At 36.3% G+C, this 12526-nt stretch overlaps 1 protein-coding gene and 1 non-coding gene across 2 annotated transcripts in view; both read left to right on the forward strand.

Annotated features, from left to right (window-relative positions):
* The window catches only part of RIT2 (Ras like without CAAX 2), a 317797-nt gene that overhangs the window by 159199 nt on the left and 146072 nt on the right, over positions 1-12526 (forward strand). The window contains exon 4 of the mRNA XM_011361268.1: positions 2812-3003. Coding sequence (XP_011359570.1) covers positions 2812-3003 — 192 coding nt within the window. The remainder of the gene's footprint in view (positions 1-2811; positions 3004-12526) is intronic.
* Positions 2286-2404, forward strand: LOC111741369. The gene has a single exon (XR_002780980.1). It is a non-coding gene; the product is annotated as a 5S ribosomal RNA (ribosomal RNA).

The raw sequence follows: 12526 nt of genomic DNA on the forward strand, positions 1-12526 counted from the left end.
AAAAAAAACCTGCAGTCCAAATTTTTTAAGAATTCAAAAATGAAAAAGCTATTTCATTTCTTATAACAAAATAAAATTCTTATCTAGAATCTATAAATGGATAATAAACATAGGAGATGTTCAACATGACTCATAAATAAATACAGATGAAGAAAACAAAGTACTATTTTTTTTATTCTTAAGTTTATAGAAGGTAGAAAAATTTGATAAGTGACATTTGTGAGAATGAGGGAAACAGGCGCTTTTATGTAATGTTGGAAGGAGAATTATGGGTACAATGTCTTTGGTGAGATTGGCACTATTTCTCAAAAGTAAAAATGTTTGTACTCTTTTGATCTAGTAATACTACCTCTCAAGTATACATAAATCTGTGAAACATGGATGTTTAATATACATTGCAACATTGTAATAGTAATAAAAGGAGGACATCTAAGTGTCTGTTTATAGGCAACTAGTTAAATTATGGTACATGCATAAAAGGAATTATGTATCCTTGAAAAATAATAATCAATACATGCTTATATGGAATGGTCTCCAAGGTGCATTAGGCTACTAAATCTTAAGGTTTAAAGTAAAAATTGTATAATGTTGTATAAAAAGTTGTGTAAAGGTGGAATGTATATGTCTATGCTGTATATACACAGACTATTTCTATAAGGATAAAGCAACTATTAACTGTCATGCATTTGGGAAGGAAAATTGGAAGTTTGAAGTGGGAAGAAAATTAATTTTATATACTTCTGTACCACTTAAATATTTTGCAATGTGTATTGTTTTCAATACACAATAGACAATTAAAAATAATTTTAATGCTTAAAATAATAATTGGCAAATAGAGAACTGTAAGTTGTAAAATCTTCTCCAGTTTAGTTTGCACTTTTATTATGGTTTCAATCATATACAACTGATATAACAAGCCCACTTATATGTTCTTAAATATTACATATGTTTCTATGATGATTCTATCATTTTTGTTTGAAAACTCATCATAAGTATGAGAGGCGTTATTTAGCAATTTCAGTCCATAATTCTCTAGTCTATCCATGTCAGCTACTGGATTTTGATTGAGGCATGGGGTTTTCAAAATGAAAGAATGTCAATTATAAGGGACCTCAGACATTTTTTTATCCTACCTTGTTTTGGAGATGAAGAAACTGAGACCCAGTAGGATTTGTTTCCCCCATGTTAATATGTTTCACTCACATGGTGAAATTTAGGATTAAGTTAAAGTAAAATTTAATAGTAAGTAAGTTTGATATATTGAGAGTCAGGGAACATAAGTTATTCAAACCAACTCTACATTAGCTGGTTGTCCATCCTTGAACAAATCCCCTTTCCTCTCAGGCTTAAGTTCTTACAACTTGCAATGATTGTTTGAACCCAGTGAAACTGCATCCATTCCATTTTGACCGAAAACAATTTTAGAAATTCACCCATCAAGTCAGGACCTTAACTTTATTACTCTATAGACTTGTATGTACCCCAATTTTCCAAAATTTCTGGATCTATCTAAATGCTCACATTCACATTTAACACAGTCAAGCCATGTTAACATTTGTTTAGACAATTACCTTGAGCAGGACATTTTAGTAGTTCTTATAAACACTTTGCTTGTTGAATATACATCTTCACCTCGAAATGCAAATACAACTCAAGTTCATGCGAAACTTCCTTTATCTCACAAATTATCCAGTGTGTTCTTATATTCCTTTATTGTTTAACATGGCTTGTTCCACAGCCAGAGTCTAAGTTTTCTATTTCCCATGGCATGAACCTAATTAGCCCTTGTGATTTTAACAGTGGATTCAGAATAATAGTGAAAAAAGATATTTCAGACTGAGAAATGTTTCAGATTGCAATTCAAATCTAATATTGAATTTTCAGTTGGCAGAAAGTTGTATTTTAGATGGGATCAACATGAAAAACTGATACAGCAATGACCCTCAGGTTGGGACATCGATGCGCTGTGGAATGTGATTCTCTCCTCTCAAGACAGAAGAGGATGGAAGTATCAACAGAACGTAGACATGAACCCATGACTCAGCATTCAAAATCCCTTTATTTATATACCTCCGGGAGACAAATCTAGGAATACCCAAACATATAATCGAGTCTGCAATTAACTGTGCTAATAACTTCATTCATTCACAAGGATAATAAGAGTTAAGCTCTAATTTCTTTCCACATTTTTTGAGGAAGAAATTCTAGATTTTAATGTTTTGAGTATGCAAATTTAGATTCCTTTCCCTAAAACTAGGTCATTAAATAAAAAATTATTAAAAGTAGTCTATGGCCATGCTACCCTGCACAAGCCCGATCCCGTCTGATCTCAGAAGCTAAGCAGGGTTGGGCCTGGTTAGTACTTGGATGGGAGACCACCTAGGAAGACCAGGTGCTGTAGGCATAAAAAATAAAAAATAAGGGATTGTAAAGTGACAAGGTCCTTGCAATCTGTGAGGTCACCCAAGGATTGCCTTGCCTAAAAAAAATTATTAAAAGTATATGTATATATATATATGTACACACACACACACATACATATTCCCCAACATTACATTTGTGAATCTGCCATTTAACATAATCTCCCCCAAGATCTCGTAAATCTCTTATGATCAACGATCAACATCCTGAAGAATTTAAAACATTTAGACCTCATATTGCTTTTCTATATGCAAAGCCCATTAATATACTTCTAGAAAATTTCTATCCAAACTCTTACTCTCATAATTTGTCTGCTTTTGACTTTTTATTGATGTTATGTGTTGGCTTTGCTGTTCTAAATTGCATCACAATTTTGCTATTTTCCTGCAGGCAGAATTCACAGCCATGAGGGAGCAGTACATGCGAGGTGGGGAGGGATTTATCATCTGCTACTCTGTCACTGACCGCCAATCATTCCAGGAGGCTGCCAAGTTTAAAGAGCTCATTTTTCAGGTCCGTCACACCTATGAAATTCCCCTGGTGCTGGTGGGTAACAAAATTGACCTGGAACAGTTCCGCCAGGTGAGTGCCAATTTTATCTGTTAGCTTCTGTTGTTTCCTCTAAGGATACATAGTACCAAGTATGGTTGTTTTCCAAAGTTTATACAGAGAATTATGGGAAAGAAGTGATGCACAGGATTTTTGTAAGACATTTTTGATGTCCTCATAGAGATTATGTCAGCTACCACAATATATCCCACTCACATACTCCTTTGCAGGGTCCTTACCTCACTCTGTCAGTAGGCAGAATGTTTCTCCCATTTTCTTGGATCTGGGCTGGTCTTATGACTTGTTTTGAGCAGTAGAATGTAGTAGAAGTAATGCTATTTAACTTCTGAGGTTGAGCCTTAAGAGTTCAACAGGTTCTGCCTTTGCCATTTGAAACACTTGATGTTGGGGTATACCTCTAACTGCCATGTAGAGAAGATCAAGCTAAGCACTCGAGAGAGCCAAGTGTACAATGCAATATCTGTTCACAATTGTCAAGACACCACATATGTGGGTAAAGCCATTCATTCTGCATGTTTCAGCATCAGCCACCATCTGACTGCAACCTCACAAGTTAACCTAGCCAATTCACATGAAACAGAAAAACTTCCTGGGCAAATTGTTTAAACCACCATGTTTTGGAGTAATTTTTCCATGCAGCAATAGTTAAACGAAAACCCTTCTCAAATTCCATAATCAGCAAGCTACTACTTCTCAGTTTTAATAAAAAATGACTCTTATATACCATCAGTCTGCTTCAAGCTGCCCCTGCTGTGTCATTGAGATCCTCAGTCTCACAATTTCTCCAATCAAAATTGATAAAGCAGAAACTATGCCTCGTTTAGACTGAGATCCATTACCAGACTTCATGTAGTTTATAGTTATAGTTTACTCCCATTTGACCATACACTAACTATCAGGGCTTGATGGGCAAACTATGATGGCCTGGTCTCTGAGATGTCCACAAGGTAATGATACTTCAGGTGTCCTTAGGTCTCTGAAGAGACTAAAAAAACAAAAATCTAGTTCAGGGACCAGACAAATCATTTCACAATTCCCTTGTTGTGACTCATTTTTCACAAAGTTACATTACTGAGAAGTTGCATGCAAATAAAATTTTTGTAAATAAAATTCTCTAAATTGAGTGGCTTAGTTGTAATTTGAGATGTTTTATCTTTATTTGCATTGACCTTAAATTTGAACTGGGTTTAAATAGATTGTTATTCCAATTAATGACTTATTTTTTGATTTCTTAAAGTAGCCTGCTAATAAAACCTTTAGTTAAGGTGAGAATTTTCACTAAAGCAATTACTTTTCTCTTACATTGTTTTATATATTTGGATTTTTGTATCTAATGCATTTTAAGTTTTCTCAAAGTGAAAAGTTCTCATATGGAGCTAATGTTTATAAATTTATGCCTAACACGGAAACACATTGCTCTAATTTAGTGCAATACATTTTTTTGATGACTTTTTCTGTCTATTTTATTTGAAAGTCTAAGCGTCTTAAAGTAGCAGGTATTTCTTAGGAGCTATATTTTGTCTCCTTTGCACCTGTTCTTCTGTCTTGCTTTATTGTTTCTCTTTCTCCTAAGCAATGTTTAATGTAATATGGTTACATTATTATTATGGTTACATTATTATGGGATATAAGTTCAAGTTTTTCTCACCAGCTAAATATGAATCTATTCTCAGTACTTGACAGAAAGAAGAGAAGTATAGCTCTAGTGGTGAAAACTTCAGATACTCCTCTGAACAGTGGTGGGGGGCTTTGCTTTTTTGTTTCATTTTGTTTTAGGACTTCTAGGAAGTAGCACGAGGGAGCACCCTGAGATGGAAATGTACATCAATGTCCATCTTTATTGCAATGAGCAGTGATGCGATATTCACAAGCATCACAAATGTCTGAATCAAATACCAAAAAAAGACATAAAACTGTATAATTATGCAGATTTTACAGACTTTGCCTTTTGGATAAAAGCACGTAAACAAGATAGGCACAGAAAGTGCAAGAACCATGAAAACTCAAATTACAATCTTTTAAAAAATGTTCATGTATCAAAGTCTCAAATGATGAAGTGATGTGCAAATTTGGCTTCTGGTGTTTGTGATGGAAATAATTATTCCTATAATTGTAGAGTAGTTTTCCTTTTCAAAATGTTTTCGACTTACATTTTTAATCCTATAATTGTCCTGTATAGAGAGACAAGCATACGATGGATGGGGATATTTGATAAGTGAATATATTGACAAAAATTGACTTTGATAAACAATTATTGTTTATGACGAAATTAAAACTAAAACCCAGATCACGTGTACTTCTTTCATTATATCAGTATTCAAAGGTTAGGTCTCTGTTTTTGTTATTGTTTTTGTTTTTAATCTAAAACAAAAACGAAGATGCTGACACTTGCGTATTTTATAGCTCAGAGGATTTTTGTGAAGATTCCTAGAGTAATAAAGTAGCAAGGAGCTGGAGAGAAATTATGGGGTGCTTTGATTTAGTGCTGGTAGTCAGAGAAGTAAGATTCTCACTCAGTAGCATTTCCTCCTTGGTTTACACTGAAAAAAGGTTGAAAGGAAAACTATTTCTTACCATTTTTGTTTGGTAGGGTAAGGCGGCAGCTGCATTCTTTGCATGTTTTGGTGAATCCCAAATCCTTTTCTACCAAGAAAAATAAATGAATTTTAGTGCTTAATGTTTTTATCACTTCCTACTTTGAGCTAATGTATCGAAGGGCTCTGTTTAAAGTAGTGTTTTATCTGGGAACAATAGTCATTTTGATGCTGATGATGTTGATACGTTTAGTTATTTGGAAGGCTCTGCGCCAGGCACTTAACACACATAACTGTATTTATTCCTTCCCATGAATAGGCTCCTTTATGACACCTATTTACCTAAGAGTCAACTGACTCTTTAATACATTCAGTAACTTGCTCAAGGTCACACAGCTCGTTAGAATTGAGAGGCAATACCCAATGTGTTCTGATTTGAAATCTCACTATGTTACACTGTTGGCTTACAAACCATTGTTATTTTTTATGAATTAGTTTTTCCATATCAGCTTCAGGATCTTAGCATGCTCCTCAGAGAATGGAATATAAGTAATTGTGTTTTATTGGCAAGTCAGAGCAGGAAGGATCAGAGTAACTCTTTAGATATGGAGAGAGGTGCGCCGGGACTTGGACAAGCCAGTGACAGCCAGAAGTTGGAGGGATGAGTGTGAGGAAAAATAAAAGTAAAGAAATGAGGTAAAAACTACTGAAAAGTGCTGTTTTCTAATCAGCTGAACAATTTTGTCCAAAGTGCATCCAGGCTACCCTAAAGCCTTTTTAAAATTCTCAGACATTAAGCCCCTGGGTTTCCGTGGACTTTGTCCCTATTTATCATGTCTTCTATTGTCACACTGGGGAGTGGAAGGGGATAATTCCTGTTTTTTATTTTTGCAAAACCCTGACCCACTGTGCAAATAAAAGTAGTGCTATGAATGGAATGAGTTCCAGGGATTTGGGAGCTAGATTAGAAAAGTTTTACGTCAGTTGCAGACCACAAACTGGTTTTATCCTGAATATAGACTACGAGAAACCCCTCAGTGCTGACAGTTTAATTGCAGCTTAATACTCAGCTTGAAGCCTTGAAACTGCTTTCCACAGTCTGTGTAACTCTTTGAGTGCTGACTGGGGATCCTATAAGGCCCTTTGTTATTCTTCAGTGAGATAGCTAAAATGGAAATGGTTTGATTCCTTTACTGAGAGGGGCATATGGAAGCTGTGGGAATTAAGAATCTCTGTATTAAGAAAAATAACATCTATTTAGAGTTATATCAAGTATCTACTTTTATTTGCAGAGTGGTGGCAGCTTTGGAGCTCAGTAAAGGAATGAGTAAGCCACTTTTTAAGGACTTTCTATTCTTCTCAGGAAGGATCTATACATGTAAAGTAGGCGGAAAACCATACTAAACAACAAAACTGAATATTGAACAATATGGCAACATGCATAACTGTAATTGTTGTTGAAAACTAGAAAAGATAATGTGGGCAGAATTTTTGAGAAAGAAGATGCCAAATGGAGAAGCATCCTGACCAGGTAGGAAGAATCAGGTGAATGGTGATAGTTCTTTTAGGAAAGACCAGCTGGAGTAACTCTAGAGCGTAGGAAATGAATCGTGGGCTGTGAGTGTGCACAAGCCATGGGACACTCAGGAGAAGTTGGCAAGACTAGCCTGCCCAGTACACACATATCAAGAACAATTTTATAGACAGGCCTGCCTTAAGACACAATCAAAACAAAACATAAATGTGTACCAGAGTATATTGAATATGCTGTGATAATTAATTGCAAATACCACTCGAATTTAAAAAGTAGCTCTTAATTCACATTTTATCATCAGTATATTATATAATCCATATAAACACATTTCCAAATGAGGGTTGTTTTTTTTTTTTTTTTATGGAAAAAGAAAGGTTTGGTAATTTGCCCAATATTATGAGGATAGGCACTCGAACTTAAGAATTATTTAGCCCTATTTATCTTTTCTATGGCATTTTCTTTCTATGCTATTTCACTTAATTAAAAATGCAAATATATTCCAGTTAAGATGGGAAACAAAACAGAGCTTAGAGATTTATGTAATTTATCTAAACTGGTAAGTTGTGGAACTGGAATTTGAACTCAAATCAATTTTCTGACACTTTTTTTTTTGATAACATTTTCTCATTCAATATATTTGCCAAATATTTAATAATTGTTCAGTAAGTATCAGGCACTCTTTTAGAATTGGGTTGTTTATGAGTTGAATATGACAGATAAAAACTATCTGTAAGAATCTGAAATTATAGCAAAGGAAGCAGATAATGAACAATTTGTGTACCAACTGCACACTGCAAAAAATAGTGCTATGAATAAAATTACATACACATACATTCATACGTGTGTGTGTGTTCACACATACATTCATTTGAAGATAAATTATTCCAAACATTTGAGCAGGCACGAATGCATTTTTATTGTCAGGCTAGCTGTTGTGTGGGGCAAGAATGAAAACAGCAGGACCACTTAGGAGCCTTAGTCATCAGGATGAGGAATGATGGTAGCTTTTATGAGAGCAATAGCACTATTCAGATTCCATACTCATGCAGCAAACTGACTAGATGACAGGAGACAAAATTATACTGAGGTGTAGAGACCTTTCATGTAGGGACAAACTACTACATTCCTCAGTGGTACTTGAGGTCATCATCGTATTATCACTTAATACTGTGGGTGTCTGTGATGAACTTCTCAAGACATAGTTAGAAAACATAATTTAGCAAATATAGTTTAGAAAGTAATAAAGCATATGGTCAAAAGAATCAGATAGTCCTGAGTTGAATCTTTACTGAGATAGTTGCTGTACTCTTGGACAAATGAGTGGAAGACATAAGATATAGATCCAATTTCTCCTTCAGAGAAGTACTTCCTGAACAGCATAGAAGTAGGAGGTGTAGTCAATAGACATTTTCCAGCTGTCAAATGTTTCAGAGTCAGCCTTAGCTACACAGTCTCCTTGCCTGAGGTCATACCCTTCCTGGAGAAACCCATTTCCAGTGAGGTGTGGGCATGAATGTCCAGCCATTGCAGCCCAGTGTGAGACACTGGGACAGGCAAATCTTGCTCCACATCCCCCTGCTGGTTTGGCACAGACTTTGTGGAGCTTGTATTGTCATTCAGTTTCTCTCTCTGCCCAATCCTGCTTCATTCTTCCTTTCATAAATGTTGATCCCTAATAATATTATATATCCCGAATTCTATCCCACTGTCTGCTTCTATAAAATGTGAATAATACCTCTTATAGGTTATTGGGAGTGTTGGATGAAATAATGTTGGTAGGTTATCTAGCAATAGTGCTTAACACAAAGTAAGACTCAATAAATATTAGGTACTACAATCCTTATCTTTCCCCTAGATTGTTGCAATAGTTTTTAGTTTATTATGCTGCTAATCTGCTTTTCACAAGCTGGAAATTAGCAGATCAAATGTATAAGAATTGTGTGAAAAGGAAGAATAATTAAATCTGGGTGAAGGCTAGAGAGCTCTCTGATGACAAAAGTATATAGGCTTCGGTGCATGGATTATTTAAAATCGGTTTTTAAATTATTTTCGTAATTTTCAGCTGAGAAATATTTCTGAAGTGACCAAATTCTGAATAGAATTTTAGAGAAATCAGTGCTTTTTTTTCTATTAGTTCATAAACTAAATAAAACTATATGGAGATAGATGAGAAGACATAAAAAATTATTGGCCATTCCATTTTTTCCATGTATGGACAAATTCACTTTGGATGAGACCTGTGGTTCTCACAGTGTGGTCCCCAAAACCAGAACAATCAGAATCACCTGGAAACTTTGTTAGAAACACAAATTCTCAGGCTGCATTCTCATCTTACTAAATTAGAAATCCAGAAGGTAGGGCCTAGCAATCTATTTTGACAAATTCATTGCATGATTCTGAAGCAGCCCAAAGTTAGAGAACCGCTGGGCTAAAATATAAATGAAAGGCCATGAAGAGTAATTTTATACTTTAGGCCCTATAAGAGCACTCTAGATTCTATAAGCATTTTATTTTATTTCTTATTTTTATACTGATTTTTCCTTTATTTTTAATTTTTAAAAAATTTCAATTATAGTTGGCATACAATATTAGTTTCAGGTATATAAATCTCATACCCATCTGACAAAATATAGTTTTCACATTATTCACTATATTCCTTATGCTATACCCTACATCCCCATGACTATCTTGTAACTACCAATTTGTACCTCCTAATGCTCACCCCCTTCACCCATTCCCCACACTACCTTCCCCATTCAGCAACCATAAAAATGCTCTCTGTACTTATGAACTTATTTCTGTTTTGTTTATTTATCCTGTTCTCTGGATTCCACATGTAAGTGAAATCATATGGCATTTGGTTTTTCTCTGTCTACTTCCCCATTCAGCACAATACTTTCTAGGTCAATAAATTTTGGTGCAAAGTTTTTATTCTTTTTCATGGTTGAGTAATATTTCCTTGTATATATGTACTACCTCTTTATCCATTCATCTCTTGATAGACACTCAGGTTGCCTCCATATCTTGGTTATTGTAAATAATGTAGCAATAAATATATGGATACACATGTCCCTTTGAAGTAGTGATTAGGGTTTCTTTACATAAATACCCAGAAGTCGAATTTCTGGGTCCTTCTTTGTCTCTTGTTATAGCCTTTGTTTTAATGTCTGTCTGGTGTAAGTATTGCTACCCCAGCTTTTTAAAATTTTCATTTTCATGAAATATCTCTTTCCACCCCTTTACTTTCAGTTTGTATTGTTTGATCCGAAGTGAGTCTCTTGTAGACAGCATATGTAAGGGTTTTATTATTCATTTTCTTATTCATTTCATAGGTCTTTTGATTGGAGGATTTAATCCATTTACATTTAAAATAATTTTTGATAAATACGCAGTTATTGCTATTTTATTATTCACATTTTTGATGTTGTTTTCTCTTCTTAAAGAAGTCCCTTTAATATTTTTTTTACTACTGGTTGATGGTGATAAACTCCTTTAGCTTTTTCTTGTTTGGGAAGCTCTTTAGCTGTACTTTGATTCTAAATGATAGCTTTGTTGGGTAGGTTAATCTTGGTTGTAAGTCTTATCTTTTCATCATTTTGAATATTTCATGTTAATTCCTCATGGCCAACAAAGTTTCTGTTGAGAAGTCAGCTGACAGTCTTATGGGGGTAGCTCTCTTGCAGGTAACTGCTTTTCTTTTGCTGTTTTTAAGATTCTCTCTTTGTCTTTAAACTTTGGCATTTTCATGATGATGTGTCTTTGTGTGGGCCTCTTTGGGTTTATCTTGTTTGGGACTCTCTATACTTCTGGGCTTGGATGTCTACTTCCTTCACTGGGTTAGGGAAAGTTTCAGTCATTATTTCTTCAAATAAGTTTTCAATTCCTTGCTTTCTTTTTCTTTCTGGTATCCCTATGATGTGAATATTGGTATGCTTGATGTTGTCCCAGAGGCCCCTAAAACTATCCTATTTTTTTTGATTCTTTGTTCTTTTTGCTATCCTAATTGGGTGTTTCCTGCTACCTTGTGTTCTAAATTGTTAATTCAGTTCTCTGCTTCATCTAATCTACTGTTGATTTTCTCTAATACATTCTTCATTTTAGTTATTCTTAGTTGTTGACTGGTTCTTTTTTGTTTTCTCTGTTTTTATGTTTCCTACCTCTATGTTAAAGTTCTCACTGAGATCATTGAGCATCCTTATAACCAGTGTTTTGAACTTTGCATCTGGTAGATTGTTTGTCTCCATTTCGTTTGGTTCTTTTTCTTGAACTTTGTTCTCCTTTCATATGAGGCTGTTAATTTTCTCCCCATTTTAGTTGCTTCCATGTGTTTATTTCTCTGTTATATAGAGATTCTATGTCTCCCAGTCTTAGTAGAGTGGCCTTATGCAGTTAGTAGCTTTGCTGTAGGGGCCAGTGATGCAGTCTCCTTGGTCACCTAAGCTCAGTGCCCCAGGTGTGTCCGTTGTGTAGTGTGTGCCCTTGTGCTGTAGTTGAGCCTTGGCTGCTATATGCATGCTAATGGGAGGGTGTGACCCTCAGACCAATTGGATGTGAGGACTGACCATGACTACAGTGGAGAAGCTGTTATGCAGAGGCTGACCCTTGGGGTTCTGGTGCCTGCTGAGTCTGTTCTTTGGGTGTGTTGTATGCAGAGTAGCTGGGTAGTCTGAAGCTGACTACCAGATGTGCTGGCCTTGAGGCTTCCTGGGAGGTGCCCTGCCACAGGCCACAGTTAGCTGCTGCTTATGCCCTGCTGTGGCTACCTGGCATAAGTCACAAAGCAATCCACAGATGGTCACCTCCTGTACTGAGTTTGGAGATATCTGGGAAAGGCCAAGCCTTGAACTGAGGTTGGCTGCTGCTAGTGCTGGGCTTAGGGCAGCTCGGCAAGAGGTATGGGGTATGCCGAGGCCAGATGCTGCTTGTTTGAAGTTTGTGAATCTTTTAGAGATTTTAGAAAAGTTCACAGCATGAGCTAAGGCCATTTATATGGAAAAGACATTACAGGTGGCTTGGTGGGCCAGCAAGTTTGGTGGGGCAGGGTCTCAGGGAATCACCAGGGTAGGGCTAACGGTGTTAGCCAGGTTGATCGTGACTCAGACATGGCACCTGCCCATGTCTGCACACTGGACTGGAGAAGGGCTCAACAAAGGAACAATGGCTTCTGCCAGCACTTCTGTCTGGGAGAATGCTGTCCTGAAGCCAAACAATTCAGTTCCTCCCCATGTGTTCCTAGTGCCTTTTGAGCTGCTGCCCCAGCACTGGAGCTCAGAGTAAGTGAGTCAAACAGCCAAGTAAGTCCTTGCAGGGACCCTTAAAGAGGAGCACCCAGGACTCCCATAGCCCTCTATCTTACTCAATCACCATCTCCTCTGGTTTTCACAGCCAGAGGTAAGGAGACTTCTCTTGTGGGCACTGGAACCCTGGGCTGGGGAGCCTGGTGTGTGGCTGGGACTCCTTGCTCCTC

This window comes from Pteropus vampyrus, unplaced genomic scaffold (genome assembly GCF_000151845.1).
Source record: "Pteropus vampyrus isolate Shadow unplaced genomic scaffold, Pvam_2.0 Scaffold3, whole genome shotgun sequence".
Lineage (NCBI taxonomy): Eukaryota > Metazoa > Chordata > Mammalia > Chiroptera > Pteropodidae > Pteropus > Pteropus vampyrus.